This window comes from Phaethon lepturus, unplaced genomic scaffold, assembly GCF_000687285.1.
Source record: "Phaethon lepturus isolate BGI_N335 unplaced genomic scaffold, ASM68728v1 scaffold10524, whole genome shotgun sequence".
Lineage (NCBI taxonomy): Eukaryota > Metazoa > Chordata > Aves > Phaethontiformes > Phaethontidae > Phaethon > Phaethon lepturus.
This window is the reverse complement of record NW_010533970.1, coordinates 25,261-47,808: the sequence shown is the minus strand read 5'-3', so window position 1 is coordinate 47,808 and position 22,548 is coordinate 25,261. Positions and strand designations below refer to the sequence as shown.

Genomic DNA, 22,548 nt, shown 5'->3' with positions numbered 1-22,548 from the left:
CTACAAGTTTTGTCAAGAAAATGTATTATATTTTTGAAGTAAACCAAATGTAGCTATATTCTTTCCTGATTCTGTGCAGTAACTGCCCCCCTTTTTCTTTCTGCTTCCTGTCTATATTTGAACATGTCGTTTTGGCTAAGCACTGCAGATCTATAGATGGTAGAAAGCAGGTTATGCTGCTCACCCATATAGCTTCTCATATTTTTCTTGCATTTTAAGCAGAAGACAAAACGAATCAGTGCTGACTACTGACAGATGACAAGGTGTTGAAATGAGTCAGCTTGGCACCTCACGTACTTGTTGGTGTGTTACGGGTTTGCATTACCAAGTGATAAGCAGCACATATATCTGGAATTTGGACTCACCCATTGTTTTCTTCCTTTGTAATTCCTCTTACTCATGTCTATATGTGAAAAAAGCTGATATCCAGTGTAATTGATACTCAGTGTAATACCCAGACGGGTATTAAGGAGAGGAGCTTTAAGGAGGGAGACTCACAAAACGCAAAGTAGATTCTAGCACATAAGGGTGTTGACTTTTGGGAGCAGACAGGCTTTAGGCTGGAAAACACTGTTCTTTTTCCCCTCCCTCAGTTTTTCTCTTGGCTTCCTTCTCTCTGGTAATCCCTCTTGCTGTTCGCTGCAACAGAAGTTCTCTTTATGCCCCTGAGTCTTCTCTAAAGCTAGACATGTATGTAAATGTGAAATATCAACATACCTTAGTTATTATTTGCTTTAAAATTGGTAAAGCGTTTGTCTAAACACGATGGGATACCTACTGGTCCTTGCTAAAATGACCATATTAAAAACCTCATTTCAAATAGAACTTTAAGTGTACTTATCTAATGAATACTAAGGTCTGTTTTGCCTTAGAGATTGTGGTCTTTGGAAAGTGAATATTGAATTTTGTATCTCAAAGTGTTCAAATCGACCGGTTGTGCCTTGGTTTTCAAGATGCATTTGTCAAAACTGAACAGGTATGTGACATCTGTTAGTCTGTTAACAGGGCCAAAAGAAGCAGGTGTGTACTTCTTTCCTCTTTGACCTGGCAGGGGTTAGGTCCTTTCCTGTTCCACTCAGTTTCTCTTAGTCTTTATAAGAAAATAAGATAGAGAACTTTTTTCTGGAAAAAGTTTTATTATCAAATTCTTCCTATATAGCATTTTTACCCTCAGTAAGGTAGTACGGATCTATGTATGCACTCTCTTGGAATTCAGTTCCACCAAAAAGAAAATCAGCAAACGCCACCTTTAGTGCAAATTAATGCCTTAGATTATATGGATTTTCTGTTGTTTGGGGGGTTTTTTCCCCCGCTTAATGAGTGTTTTCCTCTCAGAGTGCTCTCCTAGTTCATCGTTGAATGAGGGAAAATTGTGCTTGTTACAAAAATAGGTAGCATTTCAATTTCTAGACAAGTGTCAGCTTTACAGTACAGTGGGAGGTAATTTATCAACCTCTAAAGTCCTTATTTCTTCATGAAATCCATGAAATTTCTCCACCCCTTCATGGGCGAACCCATGCTTGATATTGCACAGAGAGGACATTAAAGCAGCAGAGGCTGTGTCAGGTGGGGAAGAAGCTCTCCACAAGGAGGAAGAAAATCGGTGATACAGACTCTTTCAGTAATACATGTTCTTGTCCCACCAGCCTGCAGTAGGAGAAGGGAGGGGGGAAAAATACCAAACAGTTATTTTTTTCCTCAGAAAGAAAAAGTAATCATTGGGAACAAATAGTCCATTTTTGAGCAGTCCACCTGTCAGTGGCCGCTAAGGTAGGTGTACGAGTGAAAGGGAAGGACGCCTTATATTAAAATACTAAACTAGAAAAATCTACTTACTTCCTGGGTATCTCCTGATAAACAGCTTGCGGACTTCATCATAGACCCATATCAAGATGGCAAATGGTACAGCCACAAACCAGTACTGAAACCTGGGAGTGGGAGAAGAGGTTCTTGTTCAGAAGCATCTAACCACTCAGCTGAATTTCTCTGGTCTCTATGCTATTTGGTGTCACTAAAAGAGAATCTGGCTTTTTTTTCTTCTCCCAACGTTAAGTGATCAAATGGTTAGAAATAAGATGTACATGTAAGCCTCCCAATCTTAAGTAGTTACTGACTTAATTTATTCCAGATACTATTCAGAAGGAAATGTTGCCTGGTGGTATTACAGTTTCTGAAGATAGCAGAAAAATGGAACATTTTTAGCAGTGATATATTTAGAATAATAGTTGCTTGCATAAAATTAAGTAAAATGATATCTAATCTCACCAAAATATTGGGAATCCTGAAAAAAATATTAATGTGTTCTACACAAGTAGGTGTCTCGATCCTCGGTAGTAAATCTAGTAGAAGTAGTACTGGGTTTTTCTGAGGAAACTATGAAAATAATGCCCTTTTTGGTCAAGAAATTGTCCACTCTGTTCTTCGTAATGAATATTCTTAAATATTTATCCTTGAACTGTGCTGCAAGGGCAGCCTGCTCCCATTTATCTGTTTCTGGTAGAATGGTAGGTACATGTCTGTGTATACATGGAGGGCAAGGGAAGTACACTAGCATCAAAACTCACCTCAGCGGCATGAAATTTAGGGCTGTAACATGTCCAAGACCATAGGTAAGTATCAGAGCAATTCCTATCTGGGAAAATATACCCACCCAGATGACTTTGTTCCTGCAAGAAAACCAAAGAGGAAGGGTTACATGCCTCTGTCCATGCATAAAAGCCTGATGCCACGGCATAATGCAAAGGCTGTACCGCTTTCAGAGCTGTGGTTGTGCTCAGGTAGCTACCTTGAATGATCTGCATCGGATAATGAGCGCTGCAGACACAGTAGCATGAGGCGAGCGGTAGACTCTCTAGTACCGTCTTACATTGCATTACGGCCGTGTCGTTCCTGGTAACGTTCCTGACCTACCTAGCCTAAAGCAAGCTTTTGGTAGACATGCAGTGTGCGTTAGTCACGTCTTCGAGTTGCACTGTGAATGTGCACATTGTGACTCAAACGTAAATGTGGGAAAGAAACATACATAGGTATAGGCTCTGTACGTGCAGATAAAGAAAGGAAAACAATTTGCTTTCCTATCAGAAATACTCTAAATGCCAGCTTTGACTGTGGCCTCCGTCCCAATAGATATTTTTAACTCCCTGGCTTCCATGGGATTGAAGGGTGCAGGGTGTTTTGCAGCGGGCAGCCAGCACTGTCTTAGGGAGTTTCACCAGCTGCTATCTCCTCAGAGGCCGAAGTTATCGCGGAGAAGTCCAAATGTGCTATCTACTGATAACTACATAAAGAACTTAAGAAAATAAGCTGGAGAGGAAAGTTTTTTTTTTTTTTGGAGTAAATAAGCTTTCCATTTAATGAACGGAGAGTTAGTTTTAAGCGGATGCATTTTCAGAGTAACCAGTACAATGTCTGTCTTTAAAGAAAACCCCTATCACGAAGTAGGAAAGGGGGTGGGCAGAGGTGTAATAAAATGTTTGCCAGAGATTTGCGATTGCTTGAGGCTGTATTTAGTCTTTGTTCAAAGACTGAATGCGAGTAGGCTAAATCACTGAGCTAACCTTCTTCTAAAATTAGCAGGAGGCCAATTTATCCTCTTATGTGTCGGGTAAAGAATCTGCAAAACTTACCTGAAAAGACCCTGCTGGAAAATGGAATTCCTTCGTGTTTTCCTGATGATCAAATCAGCAACTTGCTGAATTGTGATGCTGACAAAAAAGGCGGTGTACCCAGTCCACTGTAGGTACATCCTCTGGTATTTAGTCTGTAAAGCAAGGGAAAAATTAAGTAGTGTTACATCAGACACTCCTATCTTATGCAAGTGACTGCAAACCTTGCTAGTAGGATTTCAGTAACTAAGGTGTAAATGCAGAGTTATTCCAGATTCAGATACATAATGATCAGATTTTGACCAGTTATTCTAGTCCGCTAGTTACTGTGGATGAGTCATGAGACTGAAGCACGAGCTTGGTGTAAGGAGGTATTTATATTGATTTGTTGATGGCTTCTGTGTCTTGTGATTTCTGCAGAATGAGTGAGGGGGAGTGAAGAGCGAAAGGGGAGAGTCTGCAAAGTACTTTACAGTAGTTCTGTTCAGAAGCAGGCCTGCGAGATTATGACAGTCTAAACGTAAAGTCCAGAGAAGAAGGTGCATCTCCAGAGGCTTTGAAAGGTGGCAAACTGTAGAAGAATGAATGAAAGAATGGAATCTGCATGAAAGAGCTGGGTGGGAGGATGCTCTAACGAGTCTATCCTGAGGAACCCTTAGATGAAAACTAACTATTTTTGCTTCTCTCTCTCTAATCCTTTATTTTGGAGGAGACTATAGCATTTTTAAGACACTGTTGTGTGAGAGACGGTGCAAGGATGTTTCAATGGTTCTTTACCCATTCCTGTCCATATGAATCCTCAAAGTCATTAATGGCATTGTTTTCCCAGTCAACTCGCACTCCAAGCAGCGTGGAAGGGAGGAAACCTTGTTCAGCGTACACAGTAAAATAGGTTACAAAGGCTCCTACTGACTGCATGATACCTGCAAAATCAAAGAGGTAGTAATGAGGAAGAAGCAAGATTTAGGAGCACTGGGGAATGTGCTGGATATTAGCATTGATCTATCTCGTATGGCATGAAACTTGCCACGAGTCTAAAGGTAGATTTAGAGTTCTTAGTGCTCTAAGGTTCTCGACCTCCGTAGATAAAAACCTGTTGTACTGTTGAATAATGACCAACAGAAGAGACTTAGTAAGTTTGTCTAGGAAGGCAGAGGAAGGACTTAAGTTTCAGCTCCCCTTTTTCAAAAAAATGAATCCATTTGACTGTGTCTTCGTTTGCTCATGCAAGATAGCGTTTCAGAGAACAGGCCAACCTACCAATCTGCAGATAGGAGTATACAGCGAGCTGCTCATTCACCAGCCTGTCTTTCCTTTTGTTACGAGGTCTCCTGTTCATAATATCACTTTCAGCTTTTTCGTAGGCTAATGCAACAGAGGGGATCTACAAACAAAAATAAATCATCAGAGTCTTGGCAGCAACATTTGTCAGCTTCTCAGATGCCTACAGTTCTCAAGTGGTTCTGTTGGCATACCTTGCCTTTTCAGTATACACAGCAAATGAAAGAAGGATCTGTGTAGCATTCCCTTGACATGTATAAAGGATTTGTCGGAAGTCTGAAATTGTTTCATAGGTCTGATAATCATATGACAATACAAAGGGCTAGAGGGTACTAAAAACATTAAAGAGTCTTTCGGATTCCTTGGACTGGGCTGTGGTGACATGTCTGGTATTCATCCCGTCGTAACTGCAGCAATCCATGTGATCTCTTGATTGAAATGCGCTGTTATTTTGCATGCTGCTGAGTTTTGCTTGTCAGCATGGATCAGAAGTCTTTTCTTCCCAGTCCCCCTCTGCAGGTTTTTTTTTTCTCTACTCTTCTTTCTCTATACCTGGCAGCTTTTAATCTAGCCCTCTACTCTTTCAGTAGCTTGTTATTCAGCTGTAGGGCAAGGCAATTAAATCTTCCAGTGTTCTGCATGTCCCTTTGCACCCAGCCCCTCTCACTTGTCATGGTATTTCAGCAGAAAACAAAAGACCCCAACTTACAACGTCTGTGCCCAGGTCAATGAATAGGATGGTGATAGTGCCAATGGGCATTGGAATGCTGGCAATAATGTAGATGAGAAAGGGACAGAGCTCAGCAATATTCTTAGTCAGGGTGTAGGCAATGGTTTTCTTTAGGTTGTCAAAGATCAGGCGACCTGGAGAAAAAGAAAACATTTCTGTAATAGCTAATTGTCAACAGTGTTTTCCAGAAAAAAGTTAAATTTTTACCTAAATGAAGTAAAAATATTTACTGCTTGTGTCTACTTTCCTCATGCATTTCCTCATGCATTTTGGTGTTTGGTTTTTTTTTAAAACAACTAACCTACCTTCCCATAGAGCCTTCTGAAAATTCAGGTGAAAATTAAAAAAAAAATGTATTTCAACGAGAAAGATTGAGGAAAAAGTCCTGTTCCACAATATGCTGCAGTCAGAATGGAAATCACAAGTTCTTTACAGTGAAGGAAGAGTGGAATGTGTGTTGCTGTCATAGGTGGAGCATGGTGGAGATGATGTGTGAGCAAGGAATAGAGTGATAATGTAGAGAAAATGATTTTTATCTCTGTGAGGCTCAGAACTGCATGGGAACAAGACGGGGGAAGTGCTTTTGTCTGGAGCATGAACAAGCAGTGCTAGCAGACCCATGCTATGTGTGAGAGAGGGGGATGATTTACTTATTGTCTGTTTGTCATGTGTCTATAAATGGAATTAATTCCCAGTTTTTCCAACTATCAAAATCACATTTCCAAATCCGGAAAGAAAAAAGAGGGTGTGAGCGCAGGAGGGAAGGATCAGGAGGACCCGCCAGTGCTGTGTGGCTGTCAGCTGCTTTCAGCTGAGAAAGTGGATAGCAACAGTTATTTTTACCTTCCTCCACTCCTGTGACAATAGAAGCAAAGTTATCATCCAGCAGTACCATATCAGCTGCATTTTTAGCTGCGTCAGAACCAGCAATACCCATAGCAATTCCAATATCTGCTTTTTTAAGAGCGGGGGAGTCATTGACTCCATCTCCAGTCACGGCAACAACTGCTCCCTGGAACACACAAAAGGATCCAGATGTGGGTTTTTTGAGGAGATGGTGCTATCTTCCCCTAAGGACAGTCTGCTCTCAACACACTCCCTGTCTTTAAATCTCTAGAAGAAAGATGCTGATAAGTTCTGAATCCTCCTTGTACGCACGTAAAACATAGCCGGTGATCAGAAAGACGCTAGGTAGGGTTAATAGAGCAACCTCAGACTTGTGTGGGATAGATGTCTGTATCTGAATTTGTCACCTAGGCTCCCTTCGTAGCAGAGAAAAACAGGAAATTCAGGGATACGATTTACTACACCCGAAAGAGTAGGCATCAAAATTAGATGCATTTAAAATGCAATTAATCTGACTATTTCTTTCTATGGAATATCAGGGGGCTTAAAAATTTGAACTTCTGTCTGTATGTACATGGTCTATCCCTGTCTGAGCAGACCCAGGCTCATCTCTGGCACCTGTGGGAGATTCAGTTGACACAACATGTTCTGTCCTTGTCTCTTGTTTTGTGAAGCACTTATAGAATCGGTCGGTTTTCATCTTAATTGTAAATTATGTAACTGCTCAGCTGGAGACCCTTTTCATCCTATCCCAATGACTTTTGGTCATTGCCAGTCTATGCTAGAATTGTAGTAATCCAAAAGATGGAAAACGGATGGATTATTCAATTCCGCTTCTTTGCTGTCTTCCAATGAATCCCTCTACTGCAGCTAAAGGTCACTTTCTGGTTGATGCAAAAGCTCATGGCTTGATAGCAATACAGAGTGTTCCGAGTGGGGAAAAAGCTTGACAAACTGATTAATACAAATACTGAATGTCCGGTCCCTGTGAGGATTTAGCACAGTGTCACTACCTATAAATAATGCCACGTACAGAAGGGCTTATAAGCTCTAAGTACTAAACATAGCGTGTACACTGGCTGGCTTGGGTTGGGGGGGAGGGTGTTCCTTTTCATCCTTTAATGAGCCAAATCTACTAGGAGGTGGATGTCTAAGCAGTGCAGAACACATTAACCCCCTGTCTGCCAAAGGCCATTCAATAAGAAAATAAAAAAGAAGTTAAATTGAAATCTACTATCCTTTTTTTTGTTGTTGTTGTTTTTTTTCTTTACTCTCCTGAAAGCAGTTCAGGCTTAAAACCAAAGAGTTGATAATGCTGATTGGAAAGCTTGGCTCTGGTGTAATTACAAAACTAAAATAATGTCTTGCGCTACATCTCCTTCTCTGCAAAGTTCAGGCACAGCAGTGGTGTGGCTTTCCATTCGCAGCATCTACTTGGAAGATGTCATATCTAAGGGGAGAATGTTTTGATGACAATTCACATCTTTTTCAGAGCTCTATACGTGTCATTTCTTTCCCTTCTGCCTGTTATGCTGGCTCAACTCCATGCTCCTTTACTAATATTGCCTGTGGATGGGACAAACTCTCTTTAAATCCTGCTTTCTGTGGGTTGTTTTACAGTCTTTGAAAGTAACATAGATAAGGCTTGGTCCTACGTAAATCATGCTATGACATTTTCTGGGATTCATACCTTATTTCTAAACATTCCTGTGGGCGGGAAGTGCATAGGTCTAAATGGCCACAAGGAAGAAGATGAGAAGATGTGGTAACATATTGCTTTATCTGGGTTTAAATAATTCCTGAGGGAAGGCTCCTTCCCAAACGGTGCCCAGGAGGCTTTATGTGCAGCACAGCAGCAGCTTCTCAGAATCATATGCAAAAGAGAGACCCTTGGTACAGCTCCAAGCCAATCAAACTTAGGAAGAGCTCATTTTGTCAATAGGAGTTCAAAGTCTGTAACAGGAATTTGAGTAGCTTGGATTCTCTCCAGACAGTGTTTGTGGCAATCTGTTAGATGATGAACTTGCACAGCGAAAAGAATATAAACAGAGCTTAGAGAGCATTGGAAATTGGCTTCCACCCTCTCACCTCGGGGACGGTATCTGTTGAAAGCTACTGCCTCATGAATACCCAACAGCCATATCTGTGTGTAAACTTTTACACCTCTTACCTGCCTTTGGCAGCCTTCAACTATTATCAGTTTCTGTTGGGGTGATGTCCGAGCAAAGACTATCTCCGAGTGGTTACACAAGATTTCATCCAGCTGCTGCAAGCTCATATCCTTCAGCTCCATCCCATTAACTACTGCTGCTGTAGCTTCTCTGCAAGAGCCGTGGGAAAGCTGGGTAAATTTTCAAATCAAAAGGCTTAAATAAAAATAGCGCACTCATAGACTGTACACGGCTTGATGGTAAGGAAAGCAGCAAATTGAGTTAATTTCAGAAGCGTTAGTTGTTAATCAGCAGGTGTTGAATGAAAGCCACTGTAGAAATCCAGAGTGAATTACAGTTACCAAGATACAGAGGGGAGTAATTGAAGCTTCCTCCTGAGCAGACGTAACAGCAGAAAATGCGTTTTAAAGAGGACTTTGAGTGGGAGTGTTGGACGGTGGAAGAAGAAGAAATCTTTTCTGTAAAGAGCTTTTATCTTTCTCTTATAATGGCATGGTTGGGAGGTTTTTTTTCATGTTGAATGGGTGAAAGAGGAATTTGGACTTGATGGTCCTTAGGTCACGTGATTCTGAATTTTGCTTTTTATATGTGTGTGTTTTGTCAAATGGGCAGTGACAGCAAACTCCAACATGATCTGCAAAGTATAATTTGCTAGTTTTTTTCAAGGGCTGGTGAAGATGTGAGCCACTGACCTAGACACGTAGTTATTTAGGTAGGGATGACACGTTGGGTGGACACAATGGCTGGCAATGTATCAAGAAACAGAAAAGCAAAAGGCAGCTGTGATGTAGAAATGGACTATAAAAGCATTGTGGAGGGAGAAGGCATAGCTCGCAGAAAATGAACCCACAGGTATCCCCTATACTCTGTTTGCTCTTACCTTCTATTGACTTGCTCAACAGGAATGTTGAGGCGCTTAGCAATATCTTCCACAGTCTCGCTGGTGGCTGAAATTATGCCAACGCTCTTGGCAATGGCCTTAGCCGTGATCGGGTGATCGCCAGTGACCATGATAACCTGAGGAAGGGACCAGCACTCAGTACGACTGACAAATGTATACACAATGGCTGGAGTGAGATAAGGTGAAGAATCTATTGTTGTGGGCCAGGAAGCGGTTTAGAATCTGAACTGGGAAAGCTGTGCTATGTATGTAACAATGACAGATTATGACTGTTAATTACTTAGCTCTATATTGATATCTGGTCTCTACCTCTTTTTATCGGCACTGTTTTATCAGGGTTGTAAAGGAAGAACTTGTCACAGGCAGCAAGGTTAGGTTAATGCAGAATAAAGAAGCCTTTATGTAAGAATTTATATTAGGTATACTTAAAGGTGAAAGTTTGTTAGACTTTTGCATCTGAAAATGGATCCTTGTGACTGGGGTGTCCTGACAGATAAGACACAGTTTATTGCTGTTTTTCTTGAAGAAAAGTTGCCAGTTCTGTCTTCAGACTACAGAAAATTTCATCATAGCTGGGACTTGGGATTCATCTCGTCTGAGATCAGTAATTCCAAATACTCATTTTGTGTTATTTAGCTAGATTGCCTCTCTGCCTAGAGCTGAAAGTTTACTTGTGGGTCCCCAGGAGTGAAATTAGGACAAATTACTGCTTCAGGTTCAGTTTGAACAGTTGTGGGATTAGTGATTCCTATGCATGAAAGTTGATAACAGGTGTAGCCCTATGTCCTAATGCCTTCCCAAGAATTGTTTCTCTTACCTTACTCTTTACAAGCAAGTAATTCTAGCTGGAATGGTTTCTATATTCTAGCAATGGATCTGATGAGACAGTAACTGAGCTTTTCCAAATTTGGATTTCCAGTTTTGGGGTTCTGTGCACTTCCTACAGTCTGATTCCCACTTAAGTTAAACTGTTTTGCTTCTCAGGGCCTTCAAGTAGTTTCTTTAAGGTACAATTGTAGAATGGTATTAACAAACTTTTAGATTTTGTGGAATTGTTGCTAGAAAGATCCTTGATGGCAATGTGGTAGAAAATCTTAAAAGCTATATTATCACGAGTCTTTCTGTAGAATCACTGTATTTTTCATTGTAAAATCCCTACCTTGATCCCAGCACTGCGGCATTTTGAGACAGCATCTGGCACTGTGGAACGAGGTGGGTCAATCATAGATAAGAGCCCAACAAAGCACAGGTTGGAGGTTGGGAAGTTCATGGAATCTGTGTCAAATGGATAGGTGTCTGGAAACTCATTTTCAGGCAGGTACAAATGACAGAAACCTGAAAAGAAACTTAGGTTGATGAGATGTACAGGAGATAGTGGGAGAAAGAGGAGAGCTTGCTATAGAGCATTAGGCTTTGCTCTTGTCCATAGAACTCCAGGGCATTTAACCGTTAGCTTTTTACGGAGGATTTTTTTTTTAACCTGCCATTGTAACCTTCACATCGCAGTTTATCATGTAGAGTCAGTGTGTGTCATTGGCAAAGCTAGTGATACTGCCAGCAGGGAAGAGCATTTGCCTTTGTGGATTACTTACGGGTGTGTTTGGCTGCTCAGTGTGGCAGATCAACATCAGTATAGAGCAGTAAGGGCATCCCTGCCAGAGAGATCTTGCAGCATGTCAGTGTGGTTTTAACACCCTGCTTAGGAGGCTGTACGCTTTCCTTTTTTTCCTTCTACTGCAAGAGGACTGAAGTCCAGACACCGGATTGTACCAAGATTAAAAACCCCATTTTACACCACAGTTCTCCGATAGTCCCTCTAGTTGGACTCACCCAGCACTCTCTCTCCCATGCCCCCCAGCTCCATGTATGCTGTTTGGAATGCTGCTGCCTTTTCGCTGTCCAGTGGTTCTTCTTTGCCGTTGATCATGATGGTGCTACATTTCTCTAAAATCCTCTCTGGGGCTCCTTTCATCACCAGCAGAAAGCGTTTGTCGTTGGGATCGTCAGTCTCATGGATGGAAAGCTGGGTGCCACAAATATGAAATTATTTGAAAGAGCATAAGTGATCCTCATGTGTTTCTAGTTTTAGTCGCTTTGCATGGAAGTAATGTTTCTTCTTTTCCGTGAAGATATCATACATCCCTTCAAATGGAACTAACTATATGTATTATAGCTTAAATGTCTTCTGTTATTGATTTACCCCATTAAGACTTCCAGGTCACAAATAGTTGCATTAGACCCATGTGATAGAAATGGTTTAAGTTGGAAACACTCTGGCATAATTTCCAAAAATGAAACACACCTGGAATTTGTTGGTAGAGTTGAAAGGAATTTCAGCCACTTTCTTGTTCCGCGCTCTAATATTCATGACATCACCCAAAATTACTTCTGCAAATTTCAGCAGAGCTGTTTCAGAGGCATCCCCTACCACGACTCTCTGAATGCACAAAAGAAGAAACAGTTTATAACACATATACTTCTGCACTTCCGTCAGGAGAGCTTGCATGATTCCATAACATGTTGTATGCTTGAATGAACCTACAGCCACAATGGATCTACTTTGCCATATTCAAGTTGTCCTGGGAAATGACTACAGTAAAACTTTGGGACATCTGTATTGCACTTGCTGCTAGAACTAAACTACCGCAAAGAGATGAAATTAGTGTTTGATTCTGCAAAAGCGCAAGATTTGTGATCACTTTCTGGTTTGTGTGGTGGCTTTGTAATGCGGTTAGAGGGTAGGAGCAGGCATGTACGGGTGAGCTAACTGATGCACAAAACCAAATTACTTTGAGGAAGGCATTGGTGGAGTAATCAGTAGAAATCAGGGATTTGTTCTGGTAGTCTGGTCACCAGAATTTACTACCTTCAGCAGTCATGTGTAAAGACATTAATTAAAGCATGCTTGCCTTTTCTGTTTTGCTATATTAATAGTGTGGTAATTACTAGTGTAGACATTCTTGCTACTTTAATTGCCTTTTTCCTTATAGGGACAGTTGCTCTTGGCTCTGTGGATTTCTTCCCCAGTCTTAAACTTTTTGTGAGTATATAGCAGTAATACTACTGTAAATGGTAACTCAGAAGGCTGGTGCGGTAAAACAGAAATTACTAAAGCTGAACAGAACAACTCATATGTGTTGTTCTTTCAGAGGAAGAGAAATAAGCTGATGTAAAGTAGGCAGTACCTTCATTATTGGGAGATTCTCCTGTCCTGGTCTGAATTCCGCCCGGTTGCAGAGAGTTACAATTTTTGATAATGCTGTCCATGATGGAGAACTTTGATCAAAAGGCTGGGCTGAAAGGAAGCGAAATACATATTGCATACTTCAGCATATTATGTGATAGAAGCTGAAGTTTGAAACAGCAGGATTTAATTGTGGAAGAGGTTCTGTCACAGAAAAACAATTTGATGCCAAACTTTACATTCGTCAGTTAGCAGTTCTGGCAGAGTTGCTTAGATGATGCTTCTGTGTTTATTTCCCTACTAAATTTGCTGTTGGCAAAAGGGTCTGGATCAGAACCTCCTCCAGACTTACTTTTCTGTGAGTGGAGTTCAAATATTAATTCTTTTTTTCACATCTCTACATGGCTAAGAAGGGACTTTGCTGTTGCACACTACACTTCTGTGTGGAAGGAAGACATGTCTGTTTTAGCTATCAAAAGGCATTCCCATTGACACCAGTTTGAGAGCCGGTAGGTACGAAACATCACAGGTTTGAGCCAAGTAGTTGCCCCTTCCCAGATCCCCCATTGCCATATTTACTTGTTTGATCTTCACTGGTGTCAGCTGAGTAGATCTGATTATCAAACCAGAGGTGAGCAACAGTCATCCTGTTTTGTGTGAGGGTCCCTGTCTTGTCGGAACAGATGATGGAGGTAGAACCGAGTGTTTCTACGGCTTCCAAGTTCTTCACCAAACAGTTCTTCTTTGCCATCCGCTTGGCTGTCAGAGACAGACTCACCTGGCAGAAGTAAAGAAGTTCAGCTCACTGTTTGTGAGGTACAGTTACAGAATGATGCAATGAGGTTACACGTTTCTGCTAGGTTTTTTGTGCTTATTTTTCTTAGGAGAACAGTGTAAAAAATTTTTGCTTGACTGCAGTGCGTTTTTTTTCTTTTTTTAAATAGCATTATTAAGGTCAGAGGTTTGCCTGTAACTGGCACAAGTACATTTGCTGCTGAGAGAAACCTGCTTGCCTGCTGATAGAAATAAGAATGTCATATCAGTTACGAGGCTGTTTTAGATGGAGGAACCTACAATGGAGGGAGCTCCTAATCACTAACTTAATGAATCCTGAAATTCTTCTCTTCGTTATTGCAGTACTGCTGGTTGTTTGATGTTGGTGTACTTTAAAAGTAATAGTGCTCAGCAGGTGGGCTGCTTCTCAGCCAGGGGTTTTATTGATGCCTTGTACATGTTAGTAAATGGAATTTTCCTGTGACTTTTAGGGTACAATATCCTCATTTTCAAATAGGAACAGGTTGTGGGGAAGTGAGTCACATCATTCTACTGGTTAGCAATTGAGGGAGAATGATACTTGAGGAACTTTATATCAAACTGGATTGTTGTGTTGCAGCTTTTAAGATTAATGGCTCGGTTATGCCAGTATTCCCAAATGAAATGTTTATCCTTTTGGTTTCATGGAAAAAAACACCCCTATTTCAAACTCATCTCAGCCAAGTCACTTAATAGATAATCTGTTCTTCTCTGGTTAGTGTTGCACTGTGATGAACGTAGGAGTCATGAATTGTGATAAAGACTGAAGAACTGCAGTGGCAACCAAGTGAATTCAAACACATACTTACCGTTACTGTGGCTAGCAGTCCCTCTGGCACATTTGCCACAATGATGCCAATTAGAAAGATGATGGAGTCCAGAATCTTGTATCGCATAGAAACAGAGATAATGAAGAAGAGAACACCGATGGAAATGGCCACTCCTGCCACCAGGTAGACGAAATGTTCTATCTCAATAGCAATGGGTGTTTTCTCATTTCCTACTCCCGATGCAAGAGAGGCAATCCGCCCAATGACAGTGCGATCCCCGGTGTTGATTACCATGCCAGTAGCAGTGCCTGCAAAGAAATAAAACACTGTCAGCTCCGAGAGAGACTACTCCTGTCTTCTGTACCCAGTACTGATTGACAGAGACCCTTCTCAGCCTTAATGTGGCTGAGGCTTCACCCCAGCCTTACATTCTTCCCTTCAGAAACCTTATAGTTCTATCAATGAAGAGACAGACGTAAGGTATTTTCATTAATTAGAGTGGTTTTTTGATTGTATTGCAGTAGGTACGTAGTGTTATCCTGGGCACTGTACAGTCTTGTAGCGGACAGTCTGTCAGGTATGACACACGTAACTTTTAGCCCTGAGAATAGGAACAGCACCTTTATGTGTGCAGAGCCCTTACACAGAAGTATCCACAAGTACTTAGAGGCATCTGCAGCTTAGCATTCCTAAAGATAGTGATGGAAAGACCACAAGGAAACCCCAATTAATTGATTGTTGCACCTGTAACCAGGCTAGGTGTTAAAACAAATGTCTTGCTGGTTGATACAAAGAAGTATGACCAGCCCAGTACTTCAAGCTTTATTTTGGTGTGCTTGGGACAGTAACTTCTTCTGAGCAACTCAGCCTTTCTGGAATTACTTGAAGCAGAATTGTTTAAAATGAGTTAGCAGTATTATGCAGCACGCTGTACAGGTGCCATTTCTGGAGGCCCTTCTCTCTGTACGCACCTTCCACACAGGTGGTCGAGTAGAACGCAATGTTCCTGGTCTCCAAGGGGTTCTCATGGGTGAAGTCACAGGAACGAGACTGTGGTTCCGATTCCCCTGTGAGTGAAGAATTGTCCACCTTTGATGAAATGGAGACATGCCCATATTAAAGTTAGTAATAAGCAGCTATGTGGAGCCCAGAAGACAAGGCATCAGCACATTTAATAATTGGTGACAGGGCCATAATCTCTCGGTGCCTTTTCTGTGAGAAAGTTGCCATTGTCGCCAAGAGAATCTATTTCTATGGGAATTCAGTTCAGTCAATGTTGGTGTGTCTGTCGGTGGGATTTTCAGTAGCAGCCTGAAAGAAAACATGGTTTGAAGATCTGCCACCTTGATTCTGTGGAAACTCTTAGTACTGTGTTGGTGTTTCTGCCTCTGTCCTGGCAAAGAGCAGTAGTAGAACATGGTATGGACCTAATGGCTTCTTTTGATGTTCAGGGAGTAGAAATGTTAGTCCTAGGTGAGCTGAGCATCACAGTATAGCTTCTGCACTCTATGATTTAATTAGATTATGACTAATTAAATCTCTAATAACTCATATCGAGTGTGCAGAAATTCTTTCTGTGTAATAAAAGTCTCTAAACCACGTTGTTGCTCTTTCCCCATGCTCTACAATGTACTGTTTACCTTACAACCCTGAGTAGAGATCAGACGAATGTCCGCTGGGATCCTATCTCCGCCCTTTATTTCCACGATGTCTCCAACCACCAGCTGGTCTGCTGGCAGTTCCTTCTTTTCCGCATCTCTGATGACAAGAGCTTGCTGAAAGACAGAAGTGTGACAAAAATTAACATTGTGCCATCCCCTAAACCTCCTACCATGAGGTAAAACAAGTTGGGCTTATTGTCATTTCAAGGTTCATTATCAGAATGAACTCTGTCTCACATGAAATGCTTTGGTTGTTCTCACCTGTGGAATCATTTTACTGAAGCTGGCCATGATGTTTGTGCTTTTGGCTTCTTGATAGTAAGCGAAGATACCAGTAAGGATGACAACCAGTGCCAGGACTACACCAAGGTAGAGCTGATCAATAAGAGACATAATCCAGTTAGCTTAAGACAAGTGTTCAGCAATTCCTCAGCTAGTCAATGATAGTTCTATATTGTTTCAGGAGACTCTTGAAATGAGGTATTGGTGTTAGATTAAATGACTGTTTAAGAAAAGAACTTTCAAGTTTTGCCCTGCTAATGATGAAGGAGTTTGAGTATGAAAAAGGTCTTTTAATAACAAGTTTCCCATCTCTCTAAAAGCCTTCTCTAAACTATACCCGACACAAACCTGAACAAATTCTATTTCTTGCAGAGTGTAACTCGTAAGGGAATCAGAGTCAAGAACTCCGGAGTCCTTTGTGGACTTTAGTATTGCTCTTATGAGTACTCAAGTATTATGATTATGGGTAGTGGTTATAAAACCTTTGGATAAGCACTCTTAGGCAGAAGTGGTATGTCAGGTATTTGAGCATTTATCAGAAATGTCCGGTAGTAGAGGGAGAGTCCTGAAAGAATAAAAGGCCTCCCTTGTAGTTACTGAATAACTGTGAAGTAGTATTTAAACTACTTAGATTGTCAAAGGGTCAAATACTCACTTTGTGGTTATTCAACTACTTACATTGTCAAAGGGTGATTCAGCTCCCTGGGCAAGCTGAATGGCAAATGAAATCCAGGAGAAGACAGCTCCTATCCATAAGAGGATGGAAAACCCTCCCACCATCTGCTTGAGAAACTTAACAATTTCAGGAGTGGCTTTGGGAGGAGTGAGTGAGTTGGGACCATCCCGAGCCAAAATCTCTGCTGCTCGTGCACTAGAGAGACCCTGCAAAAGTAAATGGCATGTTTATAATGAAGTCACAGAAAAACAGATCTTTATCTCAACTCAAAATTTTTTTCCTTAAATGTTGTTTGTGTCACAGATCAGCTGCAGTAACCTGCATCTTTGATTTCCAAACTTTCTGATTTCAGAGTGGCTACTACTAGTTATCTCCTACGAAGAAACAGGTATTTCTTTACTGGAGCATTGAATCTGGGGCAGTGTCCATTATTAGTTTTCATTCTATTGGTTATCTGTTAAGTGTACCTGTAGCAAGTGTTTGGAAATCTGGGGAAAAACGGACACCAGTTCTTTTGCTGCTGTTTCTGCATTTCCACCAAGATGTTTGTAGTTCATGGGTTTCTTGAAATTCTTGTCTGTACCCTGGCCATGTTGCAATGCTTTGATATTTGAATGTTAGGTGTCAAAGGGATGCAGGTGTATAGTTTCTCAAATCTAGTGTTTCCTTCAAGATAAAATAATTTTCAGTGCACTGTCTTGCTGTAAATAGTTACAGACACTGACAGTGAAAAACAAATTGAGGTGAAATACAAATACCAGACAAAAACTGTAGAAAAGCTGGGGTCCTGGTGCAAACTTTGAGGTCACGTTTTGTGCAGGGATTTTGGTTTCAAAACAGTAAATCAGACTTCTTCAGACATGCGAGAAATTCCAGTTTAAATCCAGGTCTGTGCTGCACATCCACTTGCCGGTAGGCTTTGTTGGGACTTAGTGCGTCATGTTTGTGCACGCGCGCGTCCACACATATACCTGTGTACGAGTCTGTGATTTGAATGCTTTCCTGCTGCTTCTAGGAAGCTTTGGGTAAGCCAGAGGCAAAGTAAGGCAATTAATTCAGGCAGTTTCTTAATGATTCCCTAAGGACTTACTTTGTTGATGCTTGTGCCATACTTTTCTTCCAGTTCTGAAGTGCTGAGTTTGTGGTCCTCCTAGATTCCAAGAGAAAAGGAAAATGATAGTGAGCAGAATGTCAGACTGTTGAAATTTTTATTTCAGGATCTGGAGAATGTTCAAACTGCCTGGATCTGAGACCATGGATCCAGTTGCTAGTATGACATCCCATGTTCATGAATAGACAATATGCAATTTGCATGTTGACAAGCAAAATATCTTCCACTGGAAGATGGTATTTTCTTTTGATTTTGAGAGCACTTCTGTAAATAGTTCCCTCCTCCAGCAAATCTGTCACAAGAACAGAATGGTGTTTTCATGTTAATACTGCTTGCCACAAACGTCTGTGCTTCTTTCAGAGAAATAGCTCCCTTTATACGCTAGAGGAGACTCAAGCATTCAGCACCATAGGCAATATGTTGATAGAAGGAAAGGGTGTGGTGTCAGAATATGTGTGACAACAATCTTTGCACCTGATTGGCAAGGTAGGATATGTGAAATTATTCGCTATAGTCTAGTAGTAAGAAGCAGCAGGTTCTTACCATGGTTAAAAAGGGTGTGGGAGAGGGAAATCTGAAAGCTCTTCTCCTTTCCCTGCAGTGACACCTCTGTGGTATCATTGACCTAATTATATCTTGTGCTGAACTGAGATTTAGAAGCCAAGAATTTGAGAGATCTCACGATTGTTTTCACAGAATGATTCATTGGTACTTGGATGAGTCAATTAACTTGTCTGTGCTTTGGTTTCTCTTTAGAAACATGAGAGTAATGCTACATCTCCTGGTGGTAAAGACACACTGAGAATTATTTAGCTAATACTGGGTAGATCTTGGAAACATGGTGGGTAAACTGACGGCCCATTTTGGGGTTTCCTTACCTTTGAAATACCATCTAGCCCATAGGTAGCCTCTCTTTTGAGTTGCTCTCAAAGCAATTGAGAAAAGAGGTCAGTATAATTACCTTCATTTTTCAGATTGGGAAACTGAAACGTATAGAGAGGAAGGAACTTGGTCCAAGATCAGTCAGCAGGTCAGTAGCAAGCCAGAAGTAAAATGCAGGTTTCCTGAGCTTAGTGCACTGTCCTTGAAGTACAGGGCAGTTAGTTTGAGGAAAAAATCCTGTGCTTAAAGCTGAGGCATGCTTTTAGATCTACTAGAAATCTCTGGAGCAACATGTTGTACTTCTACCTTTCCCTCTGTTTCCTGGCTGACTGTGCAAGTGGCAGTTCACAGGAAATACTGATTACAGTTACTCCATCTGTGGAATAACTCCGCTTTGGGGAGTGCATGTTCTGTACCATTGGTGACTTAATTAATCCGGAATCATTCCTTCATTATAGGTATTAACCCTGCACAACTTCTTTCTGGCACACTTCAGGAGCGTGAGGAAGCAAATCCTTCTCTGTGTTAGGATTTTCAGTACAGCATGTCTTCTGTTAAAATGATAGTGCATAGGCATTTCACTTCCCTTCACCGGACTTCGTTCAGGCAGCAGGTAGAGGCTGTCCTGCCAGGTGTAACGGGAGCTTAGCAACACTTACCAGGTCCAGTTCTTTCTTAAGGTCTTCTGCCTTCTTTTTTTTCTTGTTGCCTTTTAAGTCTTTGTACTTCTCTTCTTCATCTGCAATCTCTGTTTTTTCTAGATCTTTTGTCCCATAAATCTCAACCGTGTAAACGTCAGACTTTTTCTGTAACGAAATAAGGTTTTGGCATTGTTGTGAACATCTGCTGGGACTTGAAGGAAGCAGTAAAAAATACCACAAACAAGTCAAACTCTGACAAATGTACTTTTTTTTAGACAAACTACAAATTGCTACTGTCTCTTTCTCCAGGCAACTTAGAGTGCCAGTTTCTCTCTTATCCTGAGATCTCTCCAGCGTGTGTTAGGTTGGTCTTCAGCAGATCTAAATTGTGGTGATTTCTTTAGAGATGTGTGACAGTTTTAGTAGCTTATGGTCTAACACAAAGTGTAGGAATACTGCCTGGGATCTCAGCATTGCTAGTGAAACCACTAAGTCATTTACCAATCCAAGAAGAGATCGGTGTAAAAGCAAAAGATTTTTAAAAGAAAAGGGGAGGGAAAAATTACTCATTGAGAATTTGCCTGATCCTAGAGCTGTTTAGATACATGACTTTACTTTTAGATTTACTTTTCTTTTTTAATTAACATTTACATTCAGCCACGTAGTGAGAAATGGAGGCAAACACCATACTGGTAGCCAAGGAGAAGCAAGCCTCTTTCTTTTCACGTAGAGCTCAGAACTGACAGGGAGCTAGCAAACTCTTTGCTCATTTTTGCTGATCTAGTATCAGGTGCAGGAAGCTGTTAACCTAGGGAAGCTGCCAAACCCCTGACAACATTTCGCTTTTATTGATAACTTGGGGGTTGTGCTGTTTCCTAACTTTTAGGTTAATACTGCAGTCTGAAGGGCAAACTTCCTGTGTTGCTAATTTACCAGCTTCTATAATCATAACGTTCCAGATCCTAATTAACTCGTAAACTACATGCCATGCCTTGGAAGAACTATTGGTTGACCCCATTTCAGAAGCTTCCTTACAGATTAACCACCAGAGCTTCACGGCAGTCATACTGGATCTTATCTGATGGTGTGCTTTACTAGTGGGACAGATGAGCTCGTAGGCTGCTGTCTGTCTAATGAGTACATACATACACTGCAGGGCATTTTGTCAGTGTTTGGACTCCTGCAGAGGTAATATTTCAGGTGAGTTGAGAGTAGACATCTTAATTACATACAGACCAAACCAGAGAGCTCAAGTAATGGAAACAAGGCGGGGGGGGGGGCGGGATTATTGGGATATCTTATTTCTTAATACTATTCTGAACTCAAAAGTGGCATCTTATCCTCAGATGCCCTTTAATTCAGAGGAATGTTGAAGTCTTGACATTGTATCTCGAGGAAGGGAAAAGGTAAGAGCTGGTGAGTGATCTGGGGAGTTAAAAGTCTGAAACCCGTTTCCTAAAGCAATTGAATTTGCTTGGTGATAACGTATCCTAGATAAAGGACGTCTGTTACAAGAAGTTCTATTTTTTCCCTCTCTTGCCAAAGATTCACAAACTGGTTTATCTCTTGGGATTTTTCCTTTGCCTTCCTCCTTCTCCTCTCTTTAACTATCCCACCCAAAAATCTGTTCAGCTTTTCAAATCCCCATAAAGTAGAGAGACCAGGAGAGAAAGAAAACAGCTTTCTATGGTGAGAACTTAGCAGATGGAGGAGAATAATGAAGAAAATCAATGTAAAATCTATTGATTACTTCTGTGCATGACCTATGTTTAACCTTTAACCTGCAATTTCTCATCAAATCTCAGATTCTGGCATTTGCAAAAGGCAGAGTGTTCATGAAACTGTTGATTATGAAACTAACCAGTCCTAGAATTCATCCCTAGCCAATCTGATCTCTTTAAGATTAGAGGTGCGTACCCATCTGCAGTGAAAATTTTAGTCATTACAACTGGATGCCCAACAGTGTCTAGTATTAGTTCCATTTTTCACTTAGCTCGTATTTTTAATAAACATGTATGGTAAAACTTAATTAATGCTTGTTCTTAAGAAGACGCACATATGCAGTAGCAGCAATTCCCTGAACATGTACTCACCTTTACCATCTCGGTGAGTTTATTCCTTTCCTGATGGGGTGAAACAGGCAAGCTAAAGTCTTGATGAAAAGCAAAAGCACAACTGGAGAATGCAGTGGCTCAGAGCAGTTTTGGCAATTGGCGTGCAAAAGCTCACAGAGGTTGTAGTTCCCTCTTGGCTGGCAAGCAGACGTTAGCTGGAATCCTGCTTGCACTCGGGCATCCTTCAGGCAGGACAAGTTCGTTGTCCAAAGCCTGTGGAGAAAGAGCACTGTTTGCTAGTGCTTTATAAATCAGCATCTTGTGCTGCCACTCCACCCCTCCCCTTCCAGGTCCAGCCCATCTTCTGTTTCACCTGTAGTAGGTGGAAAAATACCACAGTAATGGGCATGTGGGTTTCAGGTCAGATAGTTTCTAATTATTCCTTTGTAGTGTTTGCTCACAGCTAAGGAACAGGTGTATTATTCATCTTGCTAGAAGCAAGGAGTTTCTTTCGGAGACTTTCCAGCACTGGACTCCCCTTATGGTTTCCAGCTGTTGTGGCAATGTACAGTGGGGTGAAGGAAGTCTGTGCACGTTTTGTCTTGCCTGTTTACATGATGTTCTGTTTGCCTGCCTAGGGTCCCTAAAAGTCGGATCCCTGCCCTGTTTAGGTACTACTAAGGATTTAGTGGACTGGTGCTCCTTTGAGCCTTTTAGCTTGAACTCCACTTTTAATTCTTGCGTTGAATTCTTGCGTTGAATTTGTTGTGGTTTTAACCTTCATGCTTATCTGAAAAAAGCACTTCCTGGTGCATTTTCAGCAAGAGCACTTACCTGAACAGCTTATTTAAATTGTTTGTCTTGCACCGATTGCCAGCTTCCATACAGGTGTGATAATGAGATTTATGACACTTTTGATACCTGGCACGTCTCATCACTT

At 41.2% G+C, this 22,548-nt stretch overlaps 1 protein-coding gene across 1 annotated transcript; it reads right to left on the bottom strand.

The window, feature by feature from the left end:
* Positions 1 to 1,116: 1,116 nt before the first annotated feature.
* Positions 1,117 to 21,888, bottom strand: ATP12A (ATPase, H+/K+ transporting, nongastric, alpha polypeptide). Its single transcript, XM_010285368.1, has 23 exons — positions 21,648 to 21,888; positions 19,573 to 19,719; positions 18,011 to 18,070; positions 16,923 to 17,126; positions 16,224 to 16,337; positions 15,942 to 16,076; positions 15,273 to 15,390; positions 14,341 to 14,609; positions 13,298 to 13,496; positions 12,720 to 12,829; positions 11,837 to 11,971; positions 11,365 to 11,557; positions 10,694 to 10,869; positions 9,514 to 9,650; positions 8,633 to 8,783; positions 6,460 to 6,628; positions 5,596 to 5,750; positions 4,866 to 4,989; positions 4,383 to 4,528; positions 3,627 to 3,760; positions 2,565 to 2,666; positions 1,837 to 1,928; positions 1,117 to 1,647 (listed from the first exon to the last, which is right to left on the bottom strand). The coding sequence occupies exons 1-23, from the start codon at positions 21,654 to 21,656 to the stop codon at positions 1,619 to 1,621; spliced, it is 3,108 nt and encodes a 1,035-aa protein (XP_010283670.1). The 5' UTR covers positions 21,657 to 21,888; the 3' UTR covers positions 1,117 to 1,618.
* Between the last annotated feature and the right edge of the window lie 660 nt (positions 21,889 to 22,548).

Excerpts from the sequence above, each read along its gene's own strand:
- ATP12A (XM_010285368.1), bottom strand. Across the intron at positions 17,127-18,010 it reads ATGGCACAAGCATCAACAAA|GGTCTCTCTAGTGCACGAGC; the intron begins GTAAGTCCTTAG and ends TTACTTTTGCAG. Across the intron at positions 8,784-9,513 it reads GTTGAGCAAGTCAATAGAAG|AGAAGCTACAGCAGCAGTAG; the intron begins GTAAGAGCAAAC and ends CGGCTCTTGCAG.